The sequence below is a fragment of the Mus pahari genome, chromosome 3 (genome assembly GCF_900095145.1).
Source record: "Mus pahari chromosome 3, PAHARI_EIJ_v1.1, whole genome shotgun sequence".
Lineage (NCBI taxonomy): Eukaryota > Metazoa > Chordata > Mammalia > Rodentia > Muridae > Mus > Mus pahari.
Window position 1 is genome coordinate 45724774 of NC_034592.1, and position 17186 is coordinate 45741959.

The 17186-nt window shown below is 41.6% G+C and overlaps 1 protein-coding gene across 25 annotated transcripts in view; it reads left to right on the forward strand.

Moving 5' to 3' along the window:
- Positions 1-17186, forward strand: part of Pkp4 (plakophilin 4) — a 214090-nt gene that overhangs the window by 119329 nt on the left and 77575 nt on the right. For 22 of the 25 annotated variants that reach the window (XM_029537132.1, XM_029537135.1, XM_029537139.1 and 19 more), the window contains one exon: positions 2033-2145. The exons of the other annotated variants lie outside the window; for them this stretch is intronic. Coding sequence is in view for 11 of the 22 variants with exons in the window: in XM_021195141.2 (XP_021050800.1) it covers positions 2033-2145 (113 nt within the window). In the remaining 11 variants the exon portion in view is untranslated. The remainder of the gene's footprint in view (positions 1-2032; positions 2146-17186) is intronic. 25 annotated transcript variants of the gene reach the window in all.

Genomic DNA, 17186 nt, shown 5'->3' on the forward strand with positions numbered 1-17186 from the left:
CTAGCCACACGGCAGACAAGGGGCTAGGTAATACCCAGAGTTTACAAAGAATTGTAGAAATTAAATACCAAGAAAATAAAGTACCCAGTCATCAAGTGGGCAAATGAACTGGATAGACAGTTTGTAAAGTCACAGATGGCTAACAACTATCTTTAACAGTGTTCAGCATCCCTAACCATCAGAGAAATGCAAAGTAAAACTACTTTAAGATTCTACCTCACCCCCATCAGAATGGCTCTCATCAACACATCTGACTGCAAAAGTTGGAGAGGCTGTTGAAAGAAAGGAACCCTATCCAATGTTGATAGCTGTGCAAATCAATCTGGAGACTTCTGAAATGGGGGGAAAAAAAACAAACCCAAAGCTAAAAATAGAACCACTGTGTGACCCAGCTGGGTATCTATCCAGAGAACTCCATATTCCACAAAATAGATATTTGTACCTCATTGTTCATTGCTCTTTTATTAATAATATCAAAGAATTGAAATCAACCTAGCTGTCCATCAACAGATGAATAGATAATGAAAATTATATGTATCAAATATACATGTAAACATATAAATATATATATTGCTCTTCTGAAAACTTTGCAGAAAAATGGATGAACTAGATTGTATAATATGAAGCAAGGTCACACAATTGTAGAAAGAAAAAACAGCATATTTTCTCATGCAGAATCTGGACAATAATATATGAATATTTAAACATGCATGTGTGTATAATATATGTGAATAAGGAAAACAAAAAAGCTAAATATGAGAGGAAGCAGAAGGACTGAAAGCAGCTAATATGTATAAGTTATGAAATATTAAAGACAATCGTTTTTCTAGTTCTGATTCTATCATAATTTCTTGGTATTCAATATTGAAAGTATGAATTTGAATGCGAAGCTCTAGCTTCCGTTCCAACTGCATAAAAGTTCATTATGTTGTATTTTGACTTTAGATCTGGTTAATTTTGGTGCGTGGTATTTTTATTTATTTTCAAGTTTCTTTAATAATGGTTACAAAAATTAAAACTACACATAACTGTCCTAAGAATAGAATTTACAATGCCAGTGCTGTCACATGGTTACTGCAGACCGTCAGCAGACATAAGTGAATTTTATGATAGATATCAACAGAGCCATAACTATTCTTTAGTATTCAAGTGCCTGCTATTTTGAACCAGCAGTCACTGTCAGATTAAACTACTTGCAGCTGGATAGACGTGTAGGCAGATGTTATGGTGCACGGGACCATGATGTATTTTTTCAGGTACTGATTCTACCTTAAAGCTTTAGCAAGTGATGTGTCTGGTTTAATCTGTTGGTGTTTTATAGAACGATGCATTCTGTTTATCAAGACCTGTCAACCTAGCAATAAGAGAAGCACTAGTACAGTATAAGAACTTAATAATCAAATTTGTTTGCATTTCTGATAGAACTTAAAGAATATTTTTCTAAATATCTTTTTCCACTTCTTAGAACAAGTTCAGTGTCCATGATATGGCATATTCTTTTTGTTTATTTGTAACCCTCTGTGAAGTAGCAGCATAAGTACATTGTGAATAGAACAAACTGTTTTGGTTATGTTGTAGAGTAAATATATCCAGTCACTTACCATGGAGTTGGAATATAGCCTCAGTGCAGTGACTTGTATCAGACATGGTACCATGATTCCCATCATGTCCTGACCTGTGGCCCAGAAGGAGAGATAAAGACATCAGGCATTGGGGAGGAAGAGCTCAGGGATGGTTGGTTTGCATGTAAACATCTGCACACCTTTAGTTTAATGGCGTGCTCTGCAAAAGTCCTGTTTCAAACCTTCAGTAGAACTAAAGACCAAAGGGCATAGAAGCATCTGCATGTCTTCATTCCAAACGTTAGTTGATAGCTGAGTGTTCATACCCTAGAACCCAAACTGCACAATGCCTCACTGTAGCTTTATGTGATGGGTATGTTTCCTGTGTTTCCTGTGACAAACCTTGATTCTTCTCTACCTGAGCAGCCAACCTGGTCGCCTTATATGCCTCTTATTTCCTTGACTCACAGGAGCTTCAGTTTCAACGACTCACCCGAGAACTGGAAGTGGAAAGACAGATTGTTGCCAGTCAGCTAGAAAGATGTAGGCTTGGAGCAGAATCGCCAAGCATCGCCAGCACCAGGTACAGGGCCCGCGCTCTCGCGGCTCTATTTTTACGCCCCCAAATTACATGTCTTAGTAAGTGAGCAGGGCTGGGGCGACTGGTCCTGTAGCATGCTGTTCCTGTTAACCTCCATTCTGAATTTGACACCAAAAATGTGTATTTACTCGCCTTGTGAGAAGCTGCTGACAGCATTGATTATCCTTCGGTCCTGTGCTGAAGTGTTTGTCACAGCCTTGGTAAGCCTTCTGAAACACCTTGCATGCATACTACTGCTGGACACGCCCCCGTTAATGGCTACCTGTTTGGTAAAGCAAGTTGGCTGGTGCTTGGGCAACATGTGGTAGACGTTTCAAACTCAGAAATATTTCTGAGTGGTATGGTTTAGTTGGCCTTTAGAAATGCCTTCAGTTTACTTTCAGTTTTTGTAAAATCTGTGAAACTGCTATATACATCAATTACTCTGTGAAATAATCCAAAGCGTTGAAATATGGTAAGTACAGACGGAGGTAGTCAAATATAGTAGTTACAAAATGAGCATTTAATTGGAGAAACCCATTTAATAACAATTTCTGTTTTTATTTAAGTGACCTCTTCCACTATTTAAACAGATCACTGCTGTATAAATTATTACCATACACTCCACGTGTTAATCACTGCTTACCTGTAGTTCTACTTGAAAATTACAAGTTGCTATAAGCAGACATTATTTTTATCATTCCCATTTTTAAACTTGGTTGTGTGACCTACACATTGCACCCCAGTCTCATCAGTTATTTCTACTACTAAATTATTGGCCGCAGTTTCTTCTGTAGCTCACTGCAGACGGCATCCTTTTGCTCAATAAGATGCTGCTTGCAGCTTCTTGTTTCTAGTTAGTGCTTCATATGGTTTTGAAACTCTTAGATTTGTTTGACATGCATGTGTCAGCCTCAGGTATGTATGCTGACAGGAGCGTGCATTTGAGAGTTTAAGACATAAAGCATGTAACTGAAGCCAATGGAACTGCTTAAAGGTGCAGCAGTGGTAGCCTTTTAAACGTCTGGGAAGTCTTTTTTCCCCTTCTAAAAGTTTGTTTATTTTGTGTGTTAGTTCTGCAAGTGTTCATACCATGCTGCACACATGGGAGTCAGAACAGCCTGCAGGAGATTGCAGGAGATGGCTTGTCCCTTCTGCTGTGTGTGCCCCAGGGCCCAAATTCAGGTCATCAGGCATGGTGATGTGTATCTTTACCCACTGAGCCCATCTTGTTGGCCTAAACACTCTTTTATACTAATAAAATACTTACGCAAGGTGTAATATAAATCTTGAATTACACCTTTTGGTAACCAATGAAATAATTTACCAAAGAAAGGAACATTGTAAAAGAAAAAAATTATCTGTAATTTTACTCAATAGTTTTTTAAAGGTAGTCTTAGCATTAAAATAATAAATCTGCAGATCCAGGAATGTGATGTGATTTGTGGTTTCAATAAGGACAGGCCAAATGAATAGAAAAATAGAATTATATATTCGTAAGAAAATTAGTCCCCCATGTGAAGGACTGGGAAGGACACCTGTCCCTGGCAATAGCTGACTCAGAAAAATCAGATTTATCCTATTAAACTTCTAGAAATAATTCCCATATCAATTATATAAGTTGATATTTAAAGAAAATGGAAAAAAAAAAAGTAGAGGGTGGGGTAGAGAAAGCACTAAGCTTTGAGCTGCCTATGCCCGAGGCTGGGGAGTTACTAGACCCCAAGGCTGGAGTTCTGCTTAATTTCCATGCAGGGACCAAGGAATGAAGGCCTGGGCATGTATAAGTTGGCACATTCGAATTTAATTATCTCATTAAGTTGTATCCTTCAAAGGGTTACACACAAGGCAAATACCATACTCATAAAGTGTATGGATTTAGAATCCTATTGTAACTGTCTACACTATTCAGGAATCTCCATCTTTGGAAGTGTCACCTCTAGAGATGAGCTCACAGCCAGATTTTGTAAAACACAAATTTTTTTCAGTGCATGCCTTTTCACAGAAACATCCCCTTGTGATGGCCCCTTCATAGTGAGAGGTTCCCGAGCATGAGAGTGGCACAGACACGAGAATACATCATTGTGCAGGGATGCGGTGGGCTGGGCAGTTTTATATGCTAACCTGTGTTACAGTGCTCTCATTTGTTTGGTAAAAGTTTTCATTGAGATATTTCCTGGGGGAAAACTCAATAGGCATAGTCCAGTTTGCAACTCTCCAAACTGGAAGCCGATGAAGCAATTTTGAGAGGTGTACATGGTGGGAGAGTAGAAACATTGTTGGCAAAAGAAGAACAATTAGAAGGACTTAGTTGTCCATCAGGATAGAAGTAGGAAGTGAGCTATAAATAGGTAGTCTAGAATAATTAAAATGATCTATGTATATCAGCATGAGCATGTTTTCAAAGCAGACTTTTGATTGGAATATGGCAAAACAGTCAACAAGAAAAGGGGCCAAGGAGACACAGAAAACTCATCGTGTGTGTGTCTGTGTGTCTATGTCTGTCTGTCTGTCTGTCTGTCTGTCTGTCTGTCTGTCCTGTAAGATGATTTTGTTTTTTAGCCCAGACTTACCTTTGTGAGACAAAGAACCTCCAACGATGTCACTGAGCTCATTTTGTATTAGCCGTCTACTCCTATGAGTGGTTTGTTTCCCCAATGAAACTCTCTTGGGGAAAACTAAGTTCTTTTTTGCAAGTGGTTATCAGTTGGAGATCGTTTCTGGGTTAGAGATGGGGACTTGTCTCCACTTCTTTCAGCTCTAGGACCCCGTCTGGAGCAGACCCATGAGGGCCCTGTGCGTGTGGCTTCATTGAGTTCGCATGTCCACTAGCCCTTTTGTAACTAGAAGGCCTTGATTCTTGGTGTCCTCCATCCGCTCTGGCTCTTACACTCTTCCACCTCCTCTTCCACAGAGTCCCCTTAACCCCAAGAAGAGGGATTTGATGGGAACATCCTTTATGGGACTGAGTCTGCTTATTGTTTGGCTTGGGGGTCTCTGGTACAAGAGGAAGCTTCTCTGATGATGGCTGATCTATAAGTATAGCAGAATATAAGTATAACAGAATGTTGTTAGAAGTCACTTTGCTGCTACATTCCTTTAGCAGAAAAGTATTTGGTTTTCCCCCAGGTCTCTGGTCTGGCTATTCCCAGGTTCTAGGCTACCCAGGCAGTGTTGGATACAGATTCCATCTCACGGACTGGGACTTAAATCAGATGCCTCCCACAGCTTTATCCCACTATGAGGCCACTCCTGTAGACCAGTGGATTTGTAGCTGGGTTGGTGTTTACTTGCCTCCTTTAGTAGTGTTCAGAGTACCTTCCAGTACCATGAATACAGGTCCATACTGATAAAAGCTCTAGGTAGACATCAGTCCGACTTTTCCATTTTTCCATGAGTTGTGTAGATATTGTCCTTAGTAATGGTGCCTTATCATCCATTTTTAGAGATCTGGCCATAGCCTTGGATGTTTGGGGGTTCCTAGGGAAGCCCTTTGGCCAATGACTCAGTTAGATATAACCCATTCTTGGTACTGATATCAGGCCAGCACCTTGCTAGGGCCTCATTCATTCACAGAGGCAATGCTGGCCCTTGGTTGTGGGCAACCTCATTAGGACATCCATACAATGCTATCATGGGGAATGTAGAGCAGAGTGAGGAGAATCGAGGCAGCCAGACAGAAATGTGTTACAAGATCTTTAGAGTTAAAACTTGAGACAAGATTCCTTATCCCATGAACTCACTCCAGTCTCATCTTAGGTCAGACCACCTTGTGTTCCTCATACCTCAACTAAATGCTAACTTCTTTCCATGGCCATTCTCAAGTGCCTTGGGGAACGTTACTTCTCTGTGCCTGTGTTATCTCACTGCGGCTGTGAAGCCCAGTCACTGCGCACTGCGTGACTAAGCAGCCCAGCTCCCACAAAGATGCTCACTAATGCACAATGGGCCTTCCCAAGGAGCAGCAGCTTTTGAGTTCATCAGGGTACTTGGCGAGTTCTTCCCTTGCTGATCTTAGTCTTTGCCTTCTGCACAACTTACAAATGCAGTAGGCGCAGTTGCTCAGCTCTGAGGCCAGCATCATTGCACACCGTCCAAAGACGATGTTAGGAAAGTGAGTAGCAGGGTTCTGTTGTCATATTAGAGACACTGCCCCTGCATGCCTTCCAGCCCCTTGCTGTCTGCTTTGGAACCAGAATGTAAAGATATAAATAGAAATTTGCTCTGAGATCAAGATCCCCTTTTCTGTCACCCTCTTGATTCGTTCAACAGACTCTGAAATAGAACCCCTGCTCAGAACCAGGAAGCAGCCTCGTGGGTGTTTTTCCCATTTTCGTGTGAAATGCATTTAGTCAGAAAAATGGATGTTTTATACCCAGTTATCTTCCTTAAGGTTTTTGTCAGTGAGAGTGCAGTACTTTGTAAGACTATCTAACTTTTTGTCTACTAAGATGCATCAAATCAAAAGTGTATTTTATTGACTTTGTGGTTGCCCCAGTGTTTGCCATAGCTGTCCTCACTCTGAATGACCTCCATGACACAGTGAGCTCTGTCTGACTCAGGCACTCACACTGCAGTTTTAACACTGAACATTGGTTCCATTGCACTTGAGCGTCAGTGTGCCCCACTGAGGACTTGAAAACAGTTTCAAATGAAAGGTCAGACTTTCTGCTAATCACCCCAGAAGTGACCCAAACAAGGCAATGGAAAGCTAATTTTATATGACTTTCTATTTGTTTTATTTTCTTGCATTCTAACATACAAGCTAGCCATATTGGTGAATTTATACTGCTCCTGATGTGGACGTGGTGGTATCTGTACCCAAAGATGATGTGTGCTACTAAACCTGTTCACTAAACCTTGAAAAGCCCTGATAAGTAAGTGCAGTGTTATTATTTCATCTCATCCAAGTGCATTTAAAACATCTTTCAAAATACAGAAACTAAAAATAAAGTGTGAGGATTAGGGGAAAGGGGAGGTAAAATTTAGAAAGATGAGATGGAGCCAAGATTAAAATAGAACAAGAAAATGTATCTGTAGCATGCTTTGCATTGCCGAGGTCGACCCTGTTTTGCTCTGAGCATCATAGCAGCCATGCTGGAGACAGAAGCATGGGAGTGTGCACCGGGGGAAACAAACATCACTAATGAATGTCTTGGTGTTGGCGTGTACAAGATGCAAATGCACCAGGCTGCTCGGCAGGATCCTCCGTCCCGGGCGCCAAGGCTACAGTGCTTTCTCCCGTGCTATCACGGATAGAGAACTGTTGGGCCCTCGGTGGTCTCTGCCAACGAATTGTGGAAACAAGCTCATAGATCCGTTTCTCGTTGCTAAATGGAATATAGATAGATGAAATGGCACTTCGGCTAAAAGTAATTCCCCTGGGGCCCAATCCTGACTTGTAGCGTGGCTCAGGGTGATATTTAGCACATGTAGGTAGATGAATTGCTTTCAGGTCGGCTGGGCAGGCAGCCTGCTGTGACTGTTTCTGTCTGCATAGGTTTTGAGAGTCATGTGGGGCGAGAGATGCTGAGACGTGAGGTGTCCTGTGTTGCAGATGCCTGCACAGGTGTGTTATATGCACATTAAATGACAAAGATGGCTTCTAGGAAACACTACACTGTACTACCCTGAAACTTCACTTGCAGATTTTGATGACCACAGTGAGCTCTGACTCAGGCACTCGCACTGCACTCGCACACTGCGGTTCTGACCGGGAACAGTTAGCTGAGCTTCGGTTAACCCAACAAGGTAACAGCAGAAAGACCTAGTGCTCACCACAGCAAAGCCGCCGGATCACCATGGAACCTCCCTCCTTTGTCCCCAGGAGCATGGGAAGGGTGGAGGGACGAGGGTAACCAAGACCATATTCTCAGTCTCTATGCTATTGACTGCAGTTAAATAATGGTCACCTTAGAAAAGTTGTAAAGTACAAGTTAAAAATGAAGAGAAAAATCCATAATTCTGCCACAGAGATAACTATTCTATTTAAGAGTCAGGTGTATTGTATATAAATGGTAGCAAATCCACTCCTTTGTAGTACAGTTTTCTGGTTTCTAACTAACCCAGAAGTGTATGGTCGCCTCTGCAGTCCACAGGGCGTTTTCATCATCCTCCCCCAAATGAGACAACTACTTTTAAAAGCTTGCTGCATTTCTTTCTGTTCAAATTGTTCTTTAAATGAAAGTAATTCCCCATGAGTGGCCTTTCACCTTGTTCCCTAAGTTGGACTCTAACGTGCCAGGCTTATTAGCTCAACAACTTGTCCAAAATATGCCAGGGAAGCAGTAGCTCAGAGCCCAGGGCTGCTCATTTGGCAGCAGTTGGAGATTCCTGCAGCCTTCTCATGGCAGGTGCACAGCTAAGAGGTGGCCTGGGGGAAATAGTCCCAGCTGACAGCTCAGTCTTTGGGTGCACGAGGTATGGCCTATGTTCACATCTCATTCAAGCAAGGAAATTACAGAGGCTGTTCATCTTGCTGGGTCATAGAACCTGGCAAGAATAGAAAACGCAGTTAGGGCAGTGCTCAGTGACTGGACAATGAGGCTTAGGAGTCTTGAGACCCTTAAGTTTTAGTACAGAATTTGAAGGGAGGTAAGAAGCTCAAGAACCTATTCTGCCCCGAATTTCGCTGTAACTGCTGTCCCTTACTTCTCAGTTACTTCTAGATGAGTTTTAGATGGTGAAAGTGTATGTCTTTGCAAGCTAGAGATCTCTCTCATACTTTATCTTGTAAACATTTTAATTTATAAAGAAAGTATTCATTTTACATCAATGCTAAAGTTTTTTAAAGGCTGATAGTTGCAGACTTGATTTTTATTTTCACGTGTGATGTTCAAATGCACTTCATCGTGTTTGGAAGCACAATGTTCTTTACTGGCTGCTGCTGCTGCCATCTTAAAGGTTCGAGACAGAACAACTGTGTCCTTATAACTGCACAAAGGAGAAGTGGGCAGGGTAGCAGTGTGGATATAATAACATCACACTCGCCCCAAGATTCTTTCTCTCAGCTTAGTTTAAAGCCCCGGTCAAGTAGAACTCCTCGTTGTTTCACAAAAGGTCATGCAGCCTTGACAGCCAATCTTCTTATGCCACTTAGAAAAAGAACTGTTAGTTTTTAAAGAAAAGAGTTTACCCAAGGCCACTGGGGCACTTGGAAGAGTTTCATGGTTTTACTTTGTATGGGGTCATCTGGTGCCTGTCAGGCTTCTGGTGATACAATTAAAAATTCTGAAAATGTTTTGGGACTGACAGTAGCAGAAAAGGTTTATTCATGATTCAGATCTTTATTCAGTGAATATTTTTTAAATTACTATAAAATAAACTGCCTCAAATAATGCCTTTTGTAAAATAAAGAGTCTTTGATAAAATGGTTTGTTCCATGACATTTATTACTTAATTACCACTAAAGAAAGATATTTGATAGACAATTTCATATAGACTACAAATTCTAATTTTCAAAGCCAGATATCAGTGGGTTTTAGTACATTGATAAAGGTGTACCTCATTAGCTTTCTTGTCCATCTCTGGCTACTTTCTGTGTCTGTGACTCCATGCTGGATTAGAGAGAGAGAGAGAGAGAGGAGAGAGACACTGAGACTCATGCACGCACGCACGCACACACACACACACACACACACACACACACACACACGGTGATATATTGATATATATATTTAGTCCTTTATATCTGATATCTTTTTACTTTGTGCATTCAAGATTTGTTTATTTTCTACATAGCATGCCTTTTTATTTCTGAATAATATTGTATTATGTGGACATGCCATGTTCTCCTTGACAGTCAGTCATTATTGGCCATTGTGAGAGTGGTGCCTCTGACTTTTAGGGGAAAGCCCAAAGTGTTTGCTTCCATTCTTCTTGAGTTAGGGGTCCTGGTGAGCCCTGGGGAGATTCTTTTGGTCCTGTCCGTCTATCCTCCTGCTTGACTGCAGTCTCTCTCCTGCTCTGTCACTGCAGTCATCCTTTATTGTGGAGCTTTGCATTTGTGCATAGTAGGTCTAGCTATTTCAGAGCTGCTATGCTCGTTAATGCCCTATGTCCTATTGGTTTTGGTCACTAGTGCCTCCCTTAATGGTCAAAGGTCAAAGCTCCCTGACTTCATATCTAATCAGACTAAATGAAAAAAAAAAAAACTTTAATATTTGAATGTAATTCAGAAATAATCTTTAGGATTTCTACAATATTTATCAAGTAAACTATTAAGAGAAACTTACTAACACTGCACTGTTATGACTGAACTCCTGTCATAAGCCATGAGAGTTCCCCGTGGGAAAGTAGAAATGAATGTGCTGGCCTCAGCTCTTCAGAAGCCAGTTTTAGCATAGTTAGTGCATCACCATGTTTCCCGAACGCACTTTTAATTCCTGCTTCTCATGCCATTCAGTCCGAAAGTGGATTTTATCTGTGATGGCAGGTGCACACATTTGATTTAGACTCTGTGGGGCACAAGCCCAAGGACATGCGACAGTATTCCTAGACACTTATTTTAACTAAGCAAACAACCAAGTAATATCGGAATCATTAGCTAAATAGTTTTCATGAGAAATAAAATGTGTTATGAATCTAGAACATTATACTGCACAACATTCTAATTAGAGTGTTTAACTATTCTGAAATGAATTCACTGTTTCTTAGACTGAGCATTTACACATGTTAAGTGAGTTACATAGCTGTGAGGACACATACACAGACTGCTTATAGTCAGCAGCAGCATTCTAGATTATTCTAATGTCCTTGGTTATGAAAACAGCCTGGCTGCATTAATTTTTTCTAATTAATGAAGAGTAAAATACCTTTTAAAACTTCAGAAGCCCATGCATGTAAAATGTGGGTTCCATGCCATTACCTAATTCGAGAAACTTTTAATTCAGGTAACATTATTTCATTTCTGCAGTTTTCGTAGTTTATAGTCGATAATTACTAGTTGTAAATTATTTACCATTAATGGGTTATTGAACCAAACTAATAATTATATGGTTAGCCTTGCCTCTGAGTCATTAGGTTTTTAAAAAAATTATCTGTATATATTTTTAAAGTGTTTGTAATATTTAAGAAATACTAAAAATACCAAATCTAGAGACGTGGCAATTGTGAATATTTATACCCAGAATTCAAAATTACTAAAAAAAGTTTATATTGACTTTAATTTTTTCTATAAAGAAAAATATTAAACACAAGATTAAATTGTCCCTTGCCTTACTCTCTCTGCCCTAGCTAGCCTCGCTGGCCCCTGATACCGTCTTCTCATGTACTTCGTGTGCTTTTTCACTAAGTATGCATCATTCATGTGGATAGCATTCTCTGTTGCTTTTTAAACATGCACATTTGTGGGGTTGAAGAAATGGCTCAGTGGTTAAGAGTATTGGCTGCTCTTTCAAGGGGCCCTGGTTTGATTCCTAGCACACACAGGTGACCCACAACCTTTGTACCTTCAGTTCCTTGCAATCCAAAACATAGTCTTCTGGCCTCTTCAGGCACCAGACACTCATGTGATACCTAAACATGCATGCAGCCAAAACACCCTACACATAAAACTGACTAAATAACTTATATACACAAACAGTATATTCTATGTCGTTGTGCAGTTTGCCTTTTCTCCCTGAGATATGTCCACACTGATCCCTATTAATTTATTTTTTATACTGCTGTATCACACTATTAAGCTGTTGGGCTCTTCTCTGTTGAAGTTTATAAGTAGTAAAAAGTGAACATTTTTAAACTAAAATGAACGTTCCTTTTAAATTTATCTTTACCATATAATATATATCATGCATTATATTATGTTTGATGTTTTGGTAATAAACACACCAAAGGTATCTCTTACCTTAGGCACACCATTTATTTTGGGAGATATTGAACATCTTATCTATTAGCCATCTAGATCCAGAATTAGTTCCTGTCAGCCAGTCATCTGCCCTCTTACTCCACATCTGTATACTGCCCTGTGTGGTACAGGGCCCCACACCTTTCCCTACTTTTGGATAAACCTTAGCTTTAATGTGTAAGTGATAGCATGGTATATTTGTCTTTTTTCATCTGCCTTATTTTACTTAACATGATAACTTCCAGAACCAAAATCTTTTATAACAATGAGCATTTTTTAAAGTGTCTTCTGTTTCACATGTGTGTGACTCTAGAAAGGCACGTTTCTACATTTGGGCGTTTATGTCATGTGTGGGAATGGTAAATGTGTGCAGTGTCCAAGCATAGCTGTCCCACCAGTGAGGAGAAAGTTCAGGCCTTCCCTCCCGCTCTTTGCATTGCAGGAACTGACTGTGACAGGTTTGGTGGCACGTGCCTCTCCTCCGGAGCCTTCAGGCTAGCCCAAGGGGACTTTAAAGGATGTTTCCTGTACATCTAAGATTTCGTGGCTTTTACATTTCATACTTTTATCCCCAGTTTATCTGGAATTGACTGTGTATGTGCAGAAGCCGAAGGAGAAGATCTGATGTTCCCTGACTCTCAGGACAGTGTCTCACTAAACCTGGAGGTTGCCTGACACAACAAATCAGCGTGCATGTCTTGTCTTTGAAAGCTCCACTCGACCAGGGCAGTCCCTGTATAATCCTGCAGGTCCCGCGGTGCTTACCAGGGCTGCACACACTGTATCCCTTGGGAGTGCAGTTCGTCAGATTGCACTGGCTGCCCAGGCTTCATCCTTGCTTCTCATATCCTTGAGTTTAAAATGTTTTGTTTCTAGTAATACAGTAGAGAAGAGAGTAGCCATGGGACTGCTCTTGCGAGATTGGGAGTTGCAGCCGCAGATATTAGGGCTCATGGTCATGTCATTGCCCAGTAGACTTTGATCTCTAGTTTGGTTTAATTTGGTTTTCATTATTATTGCACACCTGACTAACATTAAGATATCATTTTCCCATAATAATAGTATTTTCCACAGGGACACCAATAAGTAGTTAGGGAAGACTTAAGGCCCCCACCTCCATTTCCTACTTCCCAGTTGAGTGTTGTGTGCCTATAGTGGATCTAGGACATGAGATATAGGAAAGCCATTGCGCCCTTGGCCTCCATCACGGTGCCCACCTGAAACTGCAGAGGCTCCTGCTGCATTTACTAATTGATTCCAGCCACAATGCGGGAACCCATGGAAACACCAGAATTCTTCAGAAATTCTGGAAAATAGCCTTGAAACCAGCACTTGAAGTAGTACAGCTCACGGCTTCGATTCTTTCAGAGAGATGTTAGTTACCCTCACCTGGTTCACTTTGATCCTCAGGAGCTAAAAGCTGGTTGCTGTTATGTTTGAGAGTCAGAGCAGACAGTGATGTGTGCTGAGATGTTTCCTTAGCCCTTTGGAGAACTGACTGCTCAGCGTTGCTCTAGTCCAAGGGTGTTTGGATAGGAAAATTGAACATGTGATTATCTTCCTAAAAGTGCGGGTCCATTAGCACATCTTCAGCAGCTAATCAGCTTGCCATGACAACGAACCTGGCAGGTCTGCCTGGGAAGGAAAGCCCTGACCCTTCGCCAGCTCCATGTGTCTGGATTGTCCTATCGCTGTCCTCCCGGGGCTTCAGGAGCTACTTACTAACAAACCAGCCTGATCTCCCAGGTTCGTGCCCCCCTCAATTAAATAGGGAGAAAAGTGCTCTAGCACTGAAGGGCGAAAAGCCCCAGGCTCCAGAGTTTCATACCAGAAAATCTAATATTGCACAATTGAAATGTTAGCATCCAGCATTATCTTTGATAGAACATTTGATTTGCATGGTTTGGTGGCTTATAATCGAACTAAAATCATGCACCTTCCAGCCTTTTTTCTAAATGGAAAAACAAGCAATAAGTAGTGTTTTAGGATCCTGTGGTCATTGCTGCAGTCTAGGTCAGTTGCTGGTTGATCCCAACTTTAGTTGTATTATCAATAATAATGCTATTGGAGCCACAACAAATTCAAGTTACATTTCCAAGTGTGGCACTAGAGCTGATACACAAGAGGTACAGAGTGTAGAGGGCCTCTTGTTCTCTGCAGTGACAAAATACTACTCAGTCAGATGGCTGTTGGGTAGGCTATAAACAGTCCCACACTGTTTACCAAAGAAAGCAGCCCATTCAGAATAAACCTATGTTAAACCTTGTGTGATTCTGCTCAAGCACAAACAACATCGTGCCCTTGGTGACCACCGGTGTCTGCTGAGGCTCTCAGCTGAGAGGTGGCAGGTTTTCAGTGAAAGTGGCATGTGTACACACCTGGATCCCATCTCATCGAATGCTAGCATCAAAAGGGAGACCACTAGAAGTCTGGAATTGAGGGCCTGGTGTGACACACTGTAAAATAGACAATAGTCACTATGGTGTCTACTTGCTAAAAACTGCCTCAGCATCTCCATTTAGAAAGCAGCCGGGGAGTTCCAGGGACAGAAGGGCGTGGTGAATGGCACTGGGCTGCCGAATTAATTAGACTCAGGCTGTCAGGAATTCCAAGTGTTAGCACATGCTCACTTCTTGTATAAGGTGGATGAAATTGGATAGGTGATCAATTATATTTTATTTATGTTTTAAGTGTTGCAGAACAGATTTTAAAACATCAGATGATTTCATTCTTAATTTTGAGTAAATGGTTCTTAAAATTCACTATTTTTATATGGTGTTTATTTGCCTATTAAAATGATGTTTTATTAATTTTTTGAGAATGTTATCGATGCATATAAATCTATTGGGATACGAGCCAAACCTGTAAAGAAAAATGACTCTCCCTTCCCCAGAAACCATCAGCTGTCCTTCGCTCCTCAGCCAGGGATGGGAACAAGTGCCACCACCATCCATGCTGCAGAGTTGACTGGCTTGATCTGGTTGTAAGCAACCACAGCTTCTGTGAGTTCATGAGTGCGACAGGCCTGCCATGTGCAGGAGGTGCTCTTGTGCCGTGGTCCTCCTTGACCTCTGGCTCTTGAAGTATTTCTGTCCCCTCTGAGATCTGTGCTGATCCCTGGTCCCTGGGAGGCAGTGTGATATATATGTCCCATTTGTAGCCAAGCACCCCATAGACACCTTTTCTCTGCACATTGACCACTTGCAAGTTTCTGCATTACCCACCATCCATTTGACAAAGACACTTCTGGTGAGGTCAGAGAGCTTCGCTGATCTGTAGAAGACAATTTGTACAGGTCCATTTAACACAGTCAGAATAGTTAGGTTCACCCCTGGGGCCTATGAGTGCCCAGTCTTGGCCAGAATTGCAGTACAAGACATTTATTCTACCAGAAAGTGTTGGCTGCTCCATAACATTCCCGCCACTATTACAGCCATGGGTGTATCTTGTTGTGCCTGTCATTGTTGTACCCAGGTTGTTAATGGCATACCCACTCAGCTCCCCCAGCAGCCTGAGCATCACCTCTGGTACTGTGAAAGCTAGCCAGCATAGAGGAAGCTTCCAGGTCACTACCAGCTTTGTTTCTCCATGTCCTATGACTAAAGTTGTGTGGATCTCAGTAGCAGGGCCTTTCCATCAAGTTCTGCTGGGGAGCCGAGAGCAGCAGCATAGCCAGCATGTCCTGGGTGCTCGAGGACACTCTGACCTCCAACAGAGGCACCCCACATCCGGACCTGGCTTTGTGTTTGGTAGCCCCGGTTTCTGATGCATTATCCTCTGTGTGTGTGTGTGTGTGTGCGTGTGTGTGTGTGTGTGTGTGTGTGTGTGTGTGTGTGTGTTATGAAATAGTAGGTTTTCATGTAGCTTTTCCAAACCTCTGTATTGTTAATACATCTCCACTGCACCCTCCCATCCTCCTTGGCCTCCCCAAGTCTCCTTCCCAGTTCTTCCTTTCCCCTTCATATCACCTATATTCTAATTGATTGCATTTTTATAAAACTTAATATAGTTATATGCCTCAGAAGTTGTGATTTCCTGAAACCCTTAAAATTTCATAGTCCAATGGTATTCCTGTGAAAGGTTAAAGAGAGACTGCTTGGTAGCCATGACTTTTAAATTCATTTTGTCGCATATATTTGAGGGTGTGTACACATCCCACAGCATGAGTGGAATTCAGGACTCTCCTTCCACCACATAGGTGTTGGGAATCAAACTCAGGGAATCAGGCAGACATCAAGTGCCTTACCTGACACTCTTAGCAGCTCTGACTTTAAAATTTTATAGATTATAATTTACAGTTGGTTCCATATCTTCCCTAAGCCTTTCTTATGGAACAATGATGACTTATGACCATGAATGGTAAAGGGGAAAGATTAAGCTGTTTAGCTCTCTTTTGTCGTGTTGTAAACTGGACATTCACACTAGAGGTCTAAAACACTCTTGACCAGACATTCTTTGTGTCTGTGCTTTGGAGGGGTCTGGCCACCTGAGTGGGCTTTACAGATCACCCTCTGTCTTTCAAGAATGTTGTCTTGAGAGAACCCTTCTGGTTCATTCCCATGCCCCACCTCCACCCCCACCCCCTTTGGTAGCTTGGAAATCCTCTGCATTTATGTAGAAAGCAGGGGTGGGAAGAGAGGAGGAGGCTGGGTGGATTTGAGGCTGTGGGATGAGTTAGGGGCTTTAAACAGTCTGAAGCCCTTCTGCTTGGTTTCAGATGCTGCAGTACAGAGCAGCGGTGGCTGGATATTGACTGTCTCCAGGCTCTGTTCTTTCCCCCAGACAGTTATTGATGATGTTAGATCTCTCCTCCTCCCACATGTGAATTCATTTCTCCCTCAGCACAGAAATAGCTTCCTATGACCCTGGTCTATAAATCAAGACTTGAGAACATAATTCCAGTGAGAAACAGGAGCTAAGCAGAAATTTGAGAAGAGTGTTGTGTTCTTTATTTTTGTAATTAGAACAAAATTTCTCTTAGAAGTTGAAGAACCTCCCCTCTTCATAAAATCTAAACATAAATAATTGGTCTGGCTAATCAGTAGGCAGAAATGAATTTTTAGCTGGACACTATGGATGATGCGACCTGGCCTTCCAAACACTGCAGTTACAGGTGCACCACTATGTCTAGCCCAGTCATTTGCTTTCGCATATCTAAACTGGCTCATTATTATCAGAATACAATATTTCATTTAAAGTA